Source organism: Alligator mississippiensis, chromosome 1, assembly GCF_030867095.1.
Source record: "Alligator mississippiensis isolate rAllMis1 chromosome 1, rAllMis1, whole genome shotgun sequence".
NCBI lineage: Eukaryota > Metazoa > Chordata > Crocodylia > Alligatoridae > Alligator > Alligator mississippiensis.
The window spans coordinates 142,470,432-142,486,530 of record NC_081824.1 but is presented as its reverse complement, the minus strand read 5'-3'; the positions used below and the strand labels follow the sequence as shown (position 1 = coordinate 142,486,530).

General features: G+C 43.3%; 1 protein-coding gene across 3 annotated transcripts in view; it reads left to right on the top strand.

The window, feature by feature from the left end:
* Window positions 1-16,099, top strand: part of PDE10A (phosphodiesterase 10A) — a 355,946-nt gene that overhangs the window by 277,601 nt on the left and 62,246 nt on the right. The window contains exon 22 of one of the 3 annotated variants that reach the window (XM_006258777.3): window positions 3,958-8,597. The exons of the other annotated variants lie outside the window; for them this stretch is intronic. Within the exon in view, the coding sequence (XP_006258839.2) occupies window positions 3,958-4,075 (118 nt within the window). The 3' untranslated portion in view covers window positions 4,076-8,597. Of the gene's footprint in view, window positions 1-3,957; window positions 8,598-16,099 lie in introns of those variants that run through there. 3 annotated transcript variants of the gene reach the window in all.

The following is a 16,099-nucleotide window of genomic DNA, read 5'->3' as shown; positions in this document are numbered from 1 at the left end:
TCCAAGATGAACATGAGTCAGCAGTGTGACGAAGCCATCAGAAAAGCTAATGGCACTTTATCGTGCATCAGCAGATGCATGACAAATAGATCCAAGGAGGTGATACTTCCCCTCTATCGGGCGCTGGTCAGACTGCAGTTGGAGTACCGCGTGCAATTCTGGGCACCGCACTTCAGAGGGATGTGGATAACCTGGAGAGGGTCCAGAGAAGGGCCACTCGTATGGTTAAGGGCTTGCAGGCCAAGCCCTACGAGGAGAGACTAAAGAACCTGGACCTTTTCAGCCTCCGCAAGAGAAGGTTGAGAGGCAACCTTGTGGCTGCCTATAAGTTCATCACGGGGGCACAGAAGGGAATTGGTGAGTATTTATTCACCAAGGCGCCCCCGGGGGTTACAAGCTAACAGAGAGCAGATTTAGACTGGACATTAGGAAGAACTTCTTCACAGTTCGAGTGGCCAAGGTCTGGAACGGGCTCCCAAGGGAGGTGGTGCTCTCCCCTACCCTGGGGGTCTTCAAGAGGAGGTTGGATATGCATCTAGCTGGGGTCATCTAGACCCAGCACTCTTTCCTGCCTATGCAGGGGGTCGGACTCGATGATCTATTGAGGTCCCTTCCGACCCTAACATCTATGAATCTATGAACACTTTGCTGGTGAGTGGACAAGCAAATGAATTAAACCTTCTGCACCTTTAAAAATGTGTAGTCAGTCCTGTTTCCAATGTAGGGTAGTACCTACAACTAGAAGAAGGGTGCTGAACCTCCAGCCTGCAGGCCAGATATGGCCCACAGACCGATCTCTGGACTGTGAGACTTCCCATGGGTTGGAAATTTGGCAGCAGGGGAGTGGTGGCCATCCCTTCCCTGCTGCCAAATCCCAAACCCTGAGTCCTGTGCAGTGGGTCAAGCCCCCTTCACCTTTCCCCTTCCCCCTCTGCAGAGCCATGCTGAGGCTGCCTTAAGCCCCCTTTCCTCTTACGGGGCTAGGTTGGGGCCAGGCTCTGCATAGCTGGATGGGGTCATACTGTGACCACCCAGGTGTCAGATTGAGAACACAGTAGCTCCAGCCCACAGATTGACTGGGCACTGCCTATCTGGTCTGCTGGCCAAAAAAGTTGACCACCACTGGTCTAGAAGTCATTTTTTTTCTAATGATTTATTCCCCTTTTGTATGTTCATAACCTTTTGCCTACAATAAATTTAATTTGTTACTGAGTTTAAAGAAATTTTTTTTGTGTGTTCTGTGCAGGTCAGAGGCACAACTTATAATTATGTGTGGAATCACTTCCACTAGTGGGCTCTGGACTGCATATCTGTTAGTCACACCAGAACAGTCACACCTGGTATAATATACCTATTTGAGGGATTAAAGGGGAGGAATTGATTTGTCCAAATTAAAACAAAATTTTCTAATAGCTTTCTATCAGTTTGATTTAAGCAAATGATGATTTGACCCCTTTGGGAGGCTTCCTGAGATGTCTTCCTGTTTACAGATGGCAAGTGAATTAGGAGTGGTGGCTTCTATTTTATTATTCCTACAACCCTTGGTATCTTTCCAGATTTGTACCACATGCCTCTTCTTCCACCGTTGATTGGTTGTCTGGTACCTCCTATATTTTTCAGATATGATGAACTGGGTCCATAGAAAACATGCTTTTCTGATCCTAAAAAGGACTGTGGAGCATACCTTCATTTACCTGTGGCCAAGATGCCACCCAAATTTTTTTATATCAGTTATATTCAATTACATTCAATTTTCCTGCCAACTTTCAGCTTCTCACCCCATCTGCCCATCACTTAGTTTCTGTAGGACTAGAACTATATGGGCAGAGATTGAGGCAGCATCATGGAGAGGCTTAAAGTGGAGGGAGAAGATAGAGAGCACAGCTTTCATCCTGGCACTCCTAGCAAGTGTGAAGCTCTGTTTTTTATGAGTTCTAGGTGACTCAAGCCATCTTTGCTAGGCTTCATCTACTCCCCCCAAATGGTGTTACTACCTGTTCCCTGCACTCCCAACTTAGAACTAGGACATCTCGTTGATTTAGTTGCATTTTACCAAGTATTTCAGTGAAGCTCTGTCATGTAAGTTGTGAGAGCCTTGCTACAACACTTAGATCTGATATGATTTGCATAAGATTGTGCATTTATATGCTTGATGCGATTTGTATGATTGTAATTCTCTTCATTTACTGCTAATATCTGTGTGAGAGCAAGAGTAACTAAATGCTAGATTTGACAGAATTAACAGAAATAGTAGGACTTTCTCTCTCTCTCTCTCTCTCTCTCTCTCGTATACCATTTAAAATACAAATGGCAGATTTTAGTCATATGTACGCATCGTAGGCCAGATCATCGACTGTTGTAAATCAGCACTGCCCCATTTAAGCCACTAGAGTGATGCCAGTTTGCATCTGGTGGGAATCTGGCTCTATATTTTTTTTCAGCTTCTGCTATTTGACATTTTTACGACTTAAAAGAATAGGCCCACGTGATACAGTAATGAATACCCCATGCTTCAAGGTGGGGTAGAGATTTCAGACATAAACATGACTGTTGTTTGAACAGTCTTCGTTCTGAAGGAGATGGATTTATACAAAAACATAGGTGTCTGAAAGGTAACATGCACTATTCTGGCAGCAGAATTGTATTGTTACACTGCCATAAAGCATAAATTTTTATGAGGAACTGTAGCTTGTTGTGGTTTCCAAAGAAGCAAGCTCCATGGCAAAAAATTGAGAATTCTCTGACAACTTCAAAAAACGCCAAACTATGCTGTTGTATCAATCCATAGAGACCTGAGTGAGGCTTGGTAGAATTTGATTTTTTATTATTATTATTTCGAGAGCTAAATTTGATATTTATTTTTAAGCATTTATTTTGATTTGAGTTGATTTAAATTTTCCAGATTGTGCAAAATTAGGGCAGACAGTTTAGTAATATAAAAAAAAAAATCCATAAATGGATAAAGCATACCTTTACACAAGCAGAAAGTATCTATCCTCATCAATAAAGCAGTACGCCCTGGAATTCAGAACAGCACCACAGAGCCCCACGGGAGTTTGACACACACACATGCACACATGCAGGAGCTGGGGGCTGTGCCAGTAAGGCTGTGCTGGACAGTGGTGTAGGAGGGGCAGGACTGGTAGCAGCCTGGGAGGCAAGTGCCTGTCCAGGTCCTAGCCTGAGCAGGGGCCAAACTCCGGTAGAGCCTGATCCAGCCTCAGAAGGAGTTCAGCCCTTGCCCTTGCTGGGACCTGGACAGTACAAGCTAGGTGCCAGTGGTACTGGGCTCCTGGGCCCCCAGCTCCTGCAGCATAACCTTACTTGTATGGCCCCCAGCTCCTGCAGCGGCTGCTCTGCATGTGTGTGTGCATGCACACGTGCACCACACCTCCTGTCCTGGATTTCCTTACCTCCATCCCATATTATTTTTATGTATGCTTTATGTAAATTTCAGTGATTACTGATGGAAATATTTTTCCATCGATCTTTGAGTGTCAGGTGAAATTGATGTTTATTGGTGTTTATCAGTAATAATTGAATCCTGCCAAGTCTATATATGGGACAGGTCACATCTCTGAAGAGCTATCTTTTCAGTTATTCACAGACTTCAGCAGGTGTTGGTACATTGGTTCATATTTTTATCTGTGAGGGATGGGAATATATTTTTTTTTTATGGAAACAGTAGTCCAGGCCAGAAGCAAAGGGTAAATTCTGTGGCAAATTTGGTAGCTTCATGTACTGGCTATCAGCAAGACCACATGGCCAATATTCACGACCATATCTAGGTTGAAGGCACCTGAAAAAAACAAGATGAAATAGTTCACTGTTGATGCAAGATTCAGTATGGACCAGTGTTTACATACTGTGTAACACTATTTCTGAAGGTGTAATACAGAAGGAAGTCTTAAAAATTACTACATTTATTTATTTTTTTCCTTTCTTCCCCATCTCCAGGGAAAATCTCAATCAATGGGAGAAAGTGACACGAGGAGAGGAAGCTTTTATATGGATTCCTTCCCAGTCACTTGCCCCTGAAACCTCGGATTCACTTCCTGTGAAGATTGATGACTAAACATCAGTGACAGAGTGCTTTCACCCGAAAAGCATCTCTTTATTTGTTGGGGGGGAGTTTATTTGAAGGAAAAAAAAACTGCAGATGCTAACTAGGAAGCAAACCTGCCTAGGAGGTAATACCCAAGGAGTTACCTCAGCTAGGTGACCGTATGCCAGTCTCCTGACTTACAGCAGTGGTGACACATTATGAACAGAGAAGATTAACAACTCACTTGTTCTGGAATCGGCTAGCAGAGCAAGATTATGACTTGTGAATATAAGAGACTGGCCTTTTCTAATGGGCTATGTTCCTGAGGCCTTAAATTAAAACTGAAGGGGGGAAATCTTAGGGGTACTTTTAAAATGTATCTTTCTAGTAAGGGTTTCAATGGTACTTTTATTATACTGTACTGTGGCTGGCTTTAACACCAGTGTCACTTGGGAGTTCTTGGCTATACATAGAACATTTTACACATTGCTATTGTGAATGTTTATGTGTGATCTACTTGTAATCAGTTTGAACTCTAGCCAAAAACCTTGGGACTGTAACTATTATTGAGGATACAGTCTTTTTTTTCCTTTGCTGTAGAAAAAAAGAAAATCCAGGATAAAGGCTCCAAATATTCTCTTATTAGGCATCACAGAGCAATGGTTTTATCACATGCAAGTTTAATATTAGAAGAACTAGCTTTATGTTATGGTTCTTTGTAATGACTTACAAAGACAGAGAGTTTCTCCATTAAACAATGGAAATACCGGATCCAGTCCAATCAAGATGGATGCAGGCATAATCTCAGACTGGACCTTTTTGTCAAAAATACTTGGCCTAAGTTTAAACAAAGCAGCGGAGTTTTGCCTGCCTAATTTATTAGTATGACAAGTGGCTGTGCTTGTTGTTTTTTTTCTTGGTGACTGGTAGTTTACAAGGTGAATTGTATGTTAGAAGGTATTAGAGAGACATTTCCAAAGGTACATTTTCTTCTGGAAACCAGAGCATTGTCAGAAGAGCCAAGTCTGCCAGAAGTGGCTGTGGTACCACCACTATAAATCAAAAGTGTTTTGTACTGATTAGCTTTTGTGTTGCATGCTAGTATTATATGTTTTTCACTACCATTTTAAAAAAAAAGTTTAGGAAACCTTTACCTCCCCCTTCCTCCCCCCACCCCATTTATCATTTTCAGGTTCAGATTTAGAACTACTAAGCTGATTTGGAAAACATGAACCTAAATATACCATGGACAACAGTATGTGCTGATTCAGGGCTCTGATCCTGCAAACTATGTGCATGTTCTTCACTTTTAAGTATGTAAGGCTAACTGTTTACAGGATCAGGCTTTTAAGACAGCGCATTCCTTTGGATATTAGTGAAGTTGTAATACATGGCATTTATCCTTTGGTGGCTTAAAAATAAAAGCTGAACCTAGACCTAGCTATCTTTACTACACCCTGTCAGTGGGAAACAATGCATTTTTGTGGTTTGTATCACCCTGACTACAGTGTAGTACAGAACTTTTTACCTGCTACCAGGTGATATCAATCTGGCCATGGTTCTGTGATGACATTACTGTAGTATAAACACAACTAATATTCTCATTGGTGATTTAAAGACTATCTGGGATCTCTTTCTCCATTCTGTTGGTTTATTGTACTGTATTAATCTAACAAGCATGCACCTTATTTGTTTTTAAATTTAAATGACTGAGTCTCTAAAGAGTTTTGCCTTCTGTTATGGTCGAGCACATGTCAGTATATGTTTATATGTCTATACTGAAGATTAGCATAATCAAATATATATGCCTTTGCAGTACCTAAAATATACGATGAGGGTTTAGGTTTGGGATTTCTATGGCAAGTCTTTTTGTGGAAGTTGAGATTTAAAACATACAGGCCACCAAAAATACATACAGTTTTAGTGCATAGACATTACCAAATGCAAAAATGCTCTCTAACTTATCAGTCAGTGCTTTTAGAAAGGAAAATAAAATATACGGGTGCAGTTTTATCAAAGTAAAACAAAGAAAGTCATGCTCAGTGTGTCCTCTGAGTTCTCGCTCACCAGTTCTGGTTTAACAAAAAGCATTTGGAACTACAAAACAAAGGACTTTGGAGGTGCTCCAGAGTTAGTAGTTTACGTGGGAGCTTTCCAAGTTGATGGTGATTTCAAGCATAGTCTGGCTTGAATTCAAATCCCCAAAACTACTCAGCTGAAAATCTGGCTTAAGAGAATTTGTTATTACTACTTTTCTCAGTTTTCTGGCCTTATCAGTGTTGCAAAATAGTTTAAGTTACACACTGTTTCTGGTGTGTAACTTAGGTGTATAAAAAGTCTTAGGCTGACTTCCAGTCATTGATTCTCAAATCTAAACTAGTTAGCATGCTGTTATCATTTAAAATGCCTTCCCTATCAAATCACCACTCTATATTTACATGTTTATGTATAGTATTGATGCTGATACAGAATATATTTCCCCTAACAAATTTAGGATGTACAAAAAGTAGTTATTGGCCTGAAGCCTCCATATGCTACTTTCCACTGATTTTTCTGAACCACTTAGAATATAGTCTCATTATACAAGTTTCATTGGAGCTTGCAAAGCAGTTCCCATGTTTTTGTGGTGAAAGACAATAGGAAAGGAGTGAAAACTTGCAAAGATTACATATCTTTTAGGCAATAGCAACAACATCAGATGTCATAATAAGCCAATTTTTAAATTAATCAATCTCTCCTGTAATTTAGAGAGTTCAGAAGTAGGCACCTAAGGTTTTTGGTAGAAGTAACTTCAAAACTGAACATCCCAAAACCGAGAAGTTAGAATTGTTTGTCTGTAGTCCACACTGAGGGTTTTGCTGCTCAAAATTTTTGACCTGCCTTCTTAAATAGAGAAGTTGAACATTTGACACACCTTTTGTTATCCCTCAAAAATGTAATCGCACAAAATGAATGAGAATATCTAAAAATCTTTCTTACTAGAAGTTTTTACTACATGTACTTTTGCTCACAAAGCAGCTTTGTTTTCGTTAAAGTTCTAATGACCTCTTCCTTCCTAAACCCAGCCACAGAAAAGGGATTATTTGAAGCCATATTTTAAACATTGTTTCTTTTATGAAAGTATAAGAAACTAAGATGGGAAGGATGCATATTCAGCAATATGCATCTTGAAATACTATCTGAAATGTACAAGATGAGTGAGGAAAACATATGCAGTCCTTGAACACTGGACTGCACGGGCTGATATTAAACATGTTAGTTTATCTGATATATTGTACATCCTGTGAAAACTTCGATGGAAACTCAGTTGCTTGTGTAATTAAACTAAACTTTTCTTTAGAGAGTTTAATATTCTTCTGTAATGATTCACTATGGTGCAATCACACTTTAAATAGATAGTAGTTTCTCAGAATCATTATATTAGAATAAATGATGGGTTTGTTTAGTGAAGCATATATACTAAAATATAGATATGAGGAGGCATGTGGCATAATACGTTTGCATACGGCTCAGTAGTAACAGGATATTTTGCTGTGTTTGAAACTTAAAAGTAGAACAGTTGGTGTTATCCACCAGTCTCCTTATCACTTTGTTCAGTCCACTTAGTATGAACATTGTAAGAAAAACAAAGTTGTTAGCTGCTGAAACAGTTATGACCCTCTGGAAGAAATGCATTTGCCTAAAAACACTGTGATCTAGTTGTCATTCTGTGAAATGGTACAGTATACTTATTCTGAGGTCAGGAAATGACTTCCTACACATTGCTATAAGATAGTCCTGTTCAGATTTTAGGTAATACATCCTACTGTAGCAAAGGCACTTGTCAATTTTGTTTGGGGTTTTTTTCTCTCTGTTTGCTGACCAAAAACTGTGCTCGATTGTAATATGGGTGTATGCTCTATAAAAAAAAAAAAAATCAAAAAATGAGTAGTTAACTGGTTTGTAGAGTAGATCAAACTGATTTGTAGAGTAGATTCATATATATTAAAAATTCAGGTTGGGCGGTTCTGTGAAGAAGAAAGAACTTCAAGGTAACAATGTTTAATCTTACAACATCTAGTAAACTGAAAATGTTGATTTTATATATATATGACACTCAAAAATATCTTCTTTGTAAAAAAAAAATATGCAAGTGCAATAATTTAAAGAGGTCTTAACTTTGCATTTATAAATTATAAATACTGTACATGGTGTGTAATTTTTTTCATGTATTCATTTGCAGTCTTTGTATTTAAAAAAAACAAACCTGAACCTTTACTATTACATTTGTACAATAGAGCAGTAATCATTTATTATTATATAGTTAAGTTGTAAATAAATTCACAAACCAAACAGCCAGTACATATGCCTATATGGGTGTCCTATTGTGAAACCTGTTTCTGCTTTAAGTGCTGGCTTTAGCACAGCAAGACAACATCTGTGGATATGTAATTATACATATAAATATATGTATGATACATAAAATATATTTAGAATTGTTCATAATTTTAATGGATATATATACATACACTTTGGTGTGAATATTACTGAATACAGAGTTTTTTTAATATTATTTTTCATGTTCATTTTTTGCTGTTACTCGGTGCAAGGGAGCGGGATGAAGTCTTTTTGCTATGTGCGTGGCGGGGTGTGTTGGTACACCCAATAAAATGCAAGGAAAAATTGGATCAAAAGTTAATGAAATTCATAAAAAAGGTTATGTTTGGTTCTCTAGATGTTTAATACAGATGGCTACTTTATCAGTTAGGTTAGTTTTTCCAAACGTGTTTTGTTGCTTTGTGACTTTTTTTCTACAAGAACAACAAAAAGAATGATACTGCATGTTAATACTTAAACATTCAACCGCATTCTCAACTGTTATATATTGTCATAGCTGTGATGACTTCTCTGCCATTTTTTGTCAGCTAGGATCTGACCAGCCCTTTTCAGTTTGATTTCAATAAGTGCATCTGTCGAATTTGTATTTCCAAAATTCTGGAATTACACTTTATTTCTTGAAAAGATTTCTGGACTCTTTTCCATGGTCAGCAGTGATGAAGAGGAAGTGGTACAACATAAAATTACAAATTGAAATTTTTTTTTTTACATAGAGGTTTTGACAAAACCTATTCATGTGGCCTAAACCCTATATTTCATGCTCTCCCCTCCACAAATTTACCTACATTTGAAGAGAAAGTTGACAGAGCTGGAAGCTTCACCACATCACACAAGATGCGACTGGGATGGCTTTGTGTTTTAACACATTGTGAATTCACATGATAAATTCCTGTATTTACTCGAATCCAAGACAAGTTCCCTCCCTCCCGCCCCCCGTATTCAACATGGGGGCAGAAAAGCCCCTCATCTTGGATTTGAGTACAAGGTGGGAGTGGAGAGAGAGAGGCAGGCAGCTGCTGTGGATCAAGCTCTGGCTCTGGCTCTGGCCCGTACCTAGGCTCAGAGTTGGAGTCAACCACTGTCACCTCTTCCACCTGCCCCTAGCAGCCTCTGTCCCTAAAGTTCAGTCAAGGAATGTGCTTGGTATCTTACAGCCACACAAATAATGTGTGACCCCCCTGCTTTAAAGCATCCTGCTTGTGAGTTAAAAAGACATAGCATTCGCATCTGTAGAGGGGCAGGGTGAGAGGAGTATTCCAATATAGCATGATTTTCATGCTGTTGTCAAAATAACAGGACAGGACATTGAATAGCTGCCATTAAAAATGAATATTTACCCATAAGAACTGAAATTTGCTATTTTATGTTCAATTAAGTTGTGTAACTTGAGGTATTTCACAGTAGGTAACTAAGGTTGGGTAAGTAATCCACAGAAAACAGTCCAGTTCCATGCTGCTGGCTCTCCTCTTTGTTTCAATTTCCTAGCTTGAAGTAAAAACACCTAAAACAAATACATGTATTATTTCCTAATGCTACTTTTCTGTGTAAGCAATAGCTGTAGTTGCCACGAGCATATCATGTGACTGTGTGTGGGAGAGAAGGTGATCTGCACAGCCATGAATGCAACAGGAAGGGTCAGCATTGATAATATTATTTTTATATATAAAAATACAACACATTTTACACCAGTTAAAAAGAAACTAAAAGCTTTACGAATACGCTAGCAGCCTATGGCTGTATTATGCAGTTTAAGATTGAAGGAAAAACAAATGTAACTTTATTGGACTATACATTAATGTGCTGTATCATATGTTTTAAACACCACAACACACTACACAAAAAGTAATCAAAAGATGTTGTTTCATTAGTCTTGCAGTTATTGGGATTAAATGTACATCTCTTCAGATTCATAAAACGAAACCCAGCCTTTATGGGTGCGTCCAGACAAGCATGAACGTCCTTCTTGCAGACCGTGCATCTCTATGGTGCCCCCTGTGTTACACAAATTGCCAATTGCTCAAATCATGAGCGAGACCATATAAAGGAGGATAAGGCAAAATGCTGTGTTTGATTACATGAAGCAGATACATAAGCTTGGACACACCACTCATGCAAACAGATATAAACAAGCACACATGCAAACAGACATACACAGACATACAAACAAAACCACTCCTGTAAGATGTTATAGTTACCAGTAGCTGTTACTCAATACTAGCACTGGGTGGCCGGGTCCAGGCTTATTGAGGATATGAGTGGGGGTATACAGCCTGTGCTCCATGAGGTTGCAGAGAGTGGATTCCCCATCTTGGCTTGTCTGCATTTCACTTTTATAGGGATTTTAAGTCTTTGTTTTAGCACTTTGGGGTTTTTCCATACCCAGTTTCTGTTGTTGCAGTTGTTTCTCATTGCGGGGCTGAGACCCAGGCTGTGCAAGGCTGTGACCCAGGAGCTGTCCCTGCAAGTAGGGACTGGGGGTGGGAGGAGCTGTAGATGTGTGTGGGGCGGGCGGTCAGGAGGCATGGGTATCCCGCAGTGCCTACAGCACCCCCCCGCCCCTGCAGGGCCCACAGCTCACCCCCACAGCAGCAGTAGCTGCGGGGCACTCGGGGCCTACTGTGGCCAGAGCCCCCAGCAGTGCAGCACACCCCTGATCACCTTGGAGCCAGAGCTGCCTGTGCAACTTGGTGCGCGTGCAGTCCGGCGTGGGCCGTGCAGCTTCAGGCCCAGCCCCGCTTGCAAGGACTGCATATTGCGCCAAGCCAGGTCCTGCCTCCACAGAACCGGCTCAACCTGTCAGTGCATAAGGCTTGTGGAGGCAGGACCCAGCTCAGTGCATTGCACAGTCCCTGTGAGCAGGGCCGGGCCATGGGTGACAATCTGAGTGGCCCAGGGCAGCCTGAAGTTGCACAGCCCCGTGCCGAGCCGGGCCGCACCCATGCTGAGCAGCACAGGCAGCGCTGGCTCTGAGGCAATCAGGGATGTACCGTACCACTGGGGACTCTGACCGCAGCCGGTCCTGAGCACCCCATGACCATTGCTGCTGTGGGGGGTGAGTTGTGGGCCCTGTGAGGGGAGGGGCACATGAGGACCCTGTGGGGGCATGTGTGCCATGCAGGGGGAGCATGGGGCCCGTGGGGGGAAGCTGTGGGCCCTGCAGGGGGGTGAGTCCATGTGCTGTGTGGAGAGGCTTCTCCCTGTGGGGGGGCAGGGACCCACACCTGAGCAGCACCTCTCACACAGCCCCCCCACACCCAGTCTCCCCACAATCCACCTACATCCCCAAGCCACCCCCACAAAATTCTCACCCACATACCCAGCCACAACCCCCCCAACAAGCCCCATACCTCTCCAAACCTCACCCTCACAAACCCTACATCCATCCACAAACTCCCCCAACTGCCCCCATCCCCCCAAAATTGCTTTACACTTGTAATATCAATAAAACATTGCCCAACTGGCCTCTCTGTATATAGTGTTGTTTCATTTTAATAGCGGAAGAACACTATTTTGGGTATTTTAATGAGAGATTTTTGTTTCTTATCAGAGTACTTGCAATTTGTAAACAGGGAATGTCAGGATCTCTGCTGGTGAGACAATTGGTGAGATCCATGCAAAGGAGCCTGTCCAGGGCCAGCACTGGGGACCCAGCTGGAGGGCAGATGAGGTGGCTCACTTCTTGGCCATATGAGGGCAAGGGGACATGCTTTAACAGTTCAAAGCGGGCCACCACAAGGAGCACATCTTGGGTCTTCAAGGAGTGCAGGTGCTGGCCCCAGGCTCTAGCTCCCCCTGGCTGCAGATCCAGGAGGAGCTGGGCAGGGTTATTTTGCCCCAAGTGGTCCAACTTGCCCTACACCAAAGTGCATGCCGGGGCACATGCGCTGAGGCAACAATTCCCAACTCAAATTTCTGCTGCTCCTATTTGAGCTGCTGCAAAAGCACGTGCTTGTGTGTATGGATGCATCCTATGAGCATCTTGACAGTTCATCCAGTGCTTCACTGAAAGTTAATGTCACACTTGAGTTAATGTTCACATGAGTTACCACTTCCACATCTGGGTTAATGTTTTTAGCTGGCATTAACAACAGTCTACAAGGCTGTGGGCTCCGAGAGCCACTCTAATTAAAGAGCCTGGAGTATTATGTGCATCAGTGTCCCCATGCTGCCCCCATTGCCACTTATCAGCGTGAGGACATTGATACATGTGATGCTGGAGTCTGCTGGAGTGCAGTAATTACGCTCAGCAGACTCAGTTAATTGAGTCTGCTCTGACACATGTATTGGCTATGTTACCAGAAATAGCTGACAGACTGCAGAATCGCAGAAGGAAGGATAGCTTCATTGGTGGAACATTAAGATGATTAACACCTGTGGAATGAAGAGTTTAGAAGGAATCAGGTATATTATAAGGAGCCATGAAACGAATGGATTCCCTCAGTGCCTGAATCGAAATCCTGGTGCATCTCCCAGGCAATTGATTTTAAGTTTTGGGTGGAGCAAGAATCAAAAGGACAGGATACAACTGCATCCTGCTTCTTCCTCCCCACCACACCTGGATCTGCCTTTGGCAGAATGTGTTCCTTCAGTTTTTCTCTAATTTTGTCAAAGCAAAGAAGTGCAGCAGTTCCCTGGACCCTCCTTTTTCTTTTTCTTAAATATGGACACTATTGTTTGCCCTTTTTCAATCATCCAGGACCTCTCCTGATTTGCCATGAGTTTTCAAAGACGATGGCCAGTGGCTCTGCAGTCTCATCAGCCAACCCTCTCAGCACCCTTGGGTGCATCCCATCTGACCCCATGGGCTTATATATGTCCAGCTTTTCTAAGTAGTCCCTAACCTGTTGTTTTGCCACTGTTGGCTGCTCACCTCCTCACCAAACTGTGCTGCCTGGTGAGTAGCCTGGGAGCTTACCTTGCCTGTGAAGACTGAGGCAAAGAAGGCATTGAGCACTTCAGCCTCTTCTGCCTCCTCAGTCACAAGATTGCCTCCCTCATTCATTAAGAAACCCACACTTTCTCTGATCCTCATCTTGCTACCAACATACTTGTAGAAACCCTTCTTGTTACCCTTCAGGTCCCTTGCTAGCTGCAGCTCCAATTGCGCTTTGACCTTCCTGACTTCATCCCTGCATACCTAAGCAATACTCTTATACTTCTCCTTATGTATTTGTCTGAGTTTCCACTTCTTATAAGTTTCCTTTTTGTGACATAGTTTACTAAAGAGTTCTCTGCTAAGCCAAGGTGGTCTTCTGGCATACTTGCTAATCTTTCTGTGCATTGGGATGGTTTGTTCCTGCTCTCTCAGTAAGGCTTCTTTAAAGTATAGCCAACTCTCCAGGACTCTCTTCTCCCCTCAGACTGGCTTCTGAGGGAATCTTGCCCATGAATTGTCTGAGCAAGTAGAAGTCTGCTTTTCTGAAGTCCAGGAGCCTTACTTTGCTGCATCCTTCCTTGCCTCAGGATCCTGATTCCTTTCCTCAGGATCAATCATCTCATGGTCACTGCTAAGCCAAGAACCAATGTCTTTGGTCCTTGAAGAACCACTCTGTTTTGACAGCCTTTCAACTTCATAACAGATTAGGACTGTGAATGGATGATGAGAATCTCAGCTCTCTTATAGCACAGTGTCAAGAGAGACTCAAAATTCTTCAGTGGTCAGCACATCAATACCCTCAACTCTTCCACAGGAAGAAAGGTTGTTCTTCACACTGATAGAGGCTAACTGCACAATGAGATGCCTGTCCTTGCTCAAACAAGCTGGTGTGCCAACACAGCACAAAGTAGCGCCAGGCAGAGGTGTAGCAGCTTAGACTCTGACACAGGTCACTTCACGCTAACTAAATAACTCTGCAGTTAGACTGCTTTCAGTTCCAGATCAACCTCGTGTATCTCTACGAAGAATCCCATTGCGCTGTGTAGACTCACCTTTAGTTTCAACACTGCATTGAAGTTGTTAGCACCTTGTTTGCAGTTATTTCAGTTTCATAGTTTCATAGTTGGTAGGGTCGGAAGGGACCTGAGCAGGTCATCAAGTCCGACCCCCTGCCATGGCAGGAAAGAGTACTGGGGTCAAACGACCCCAGCAAGGTGTTCATCCAGCCTCCTCTTAAAGATCCCCAGGGTAGGAGCCAGCACCATTTCTCTTGGAAGTTGGTTCCAGGTCCTAGCTGCCCTGTCAGTGAAGTAGCGCCTCCTGATGTCTAGTCTGAATCTACCCTTTGCCAGTTTGTGACCGTTATTGCTAGTTATTCCTGGTAGTGCTCGGGGGGAACAGGGACTCCCCCAATGCCTGCTGGTCCCCTCTGACTAGTTTGTAAATGGCCACTAGATCCCCCCTCAGCCTTCTCTTGTGGAGGCTGAACAGGTTCAGGTCCCTTAGCCTCTCCTTGTAAGGCCTGCCATGCTGCCCCCTGATCATGTGAATGGCCCTCCTCTGGACCCTCTCCATGTTGTCCACATCCCTCCTGAAGTGCGGCACCCAGAACTGGATGCAGTACTCCAACTGTGGCCTGACCAGTGCCTCATAGAGGGAGAGGATCACCCCCTTGGACCTACTTTTGATGCATCTGTGGATGCGTGACAAGGTATGGTTGGCCTTCCTGACTGCATCCCCACACTGTTGGCCCATGTTCATTTTGGCATCAATAATGACTCCAAGATCCTTTTCTGCCTCTGTGCTGATGAGAAGGGAGTTCCCCAGCCTGCAAGTATGCTGCTGGTTCCTCCTCCCCAGGTGCAGTACCTTGCACTTGTCAGTGTTGAAACCCACCCTGTTCTCATTCTCCCACCCCTGTAACCTGTCTACTTCTGCTTGCAGCCTATTCCTCCCTTCTAGTGTGCCTACTTCCCCACACAACTTAGTGTCATCTGCGAATTTGAACAGGGTGCTTTTTACCCCCTTGTCCAAGTTGCTGATGATGTTGAACAGTGCAGGCCTGAGGACTGAGCCCTGGGGAACCCCACTGCCCACATCCCTCCAGGTCAAAAATGACCCGTCCACCATCACTCTCTGGGTGCAGCCCTCCAGCCAACTAGTGACCCATTTGACTGTGTAGGTGTCGACGCCACAGTCCCCTAGTTTTTAATGAGAATGAGGTGGGAGGCAGTGTCAAAGGCCTTCCTAACGTCCAGAACGACTACGTTCGCTGCTACCCCTGCATCTAAGGATTTTGTAACCTGGTCATAGAAGGCCACCAGGTTGGTCTGACAGGATCTGCCTCTAATGAACCCATGTTGGTTGCCCCTAAGCATAACCTCCCCTGCTGGCCCCTCATGGACATGTGCCAGGATAATTCTCTCAAAAAGCTTACCCAAGATCGAGGTAAGACTAAGTGGCCTATAGTTTCCTGGATCCTCCTTCCTCCTTTTTTTGAAAATGGGAACCACATTGGCCCTTTTCCAGTCCTCTTGCACCACACCAGAGCACCATGAGTATTCGTAAAGCCATGCCAGGGGTCCTGCAATGATCTCTGCTAATTCCCTCAGCACTCTGGGGTGGAGAGCATCAGGACCAGCTGATTTAAATACGTCCAGTCCATCCAGAAGTTCCCTGACTAGATCCTCACTGACCCTAGGCCTGAGTGCGCCTCTTCTGGGGCCTATGGGGGTCCCGGTGGGGGGGGGGGAGGGGGGTGACCCAATCCCTGCTTAGGATTTGAGAGACTGTTTTGGATC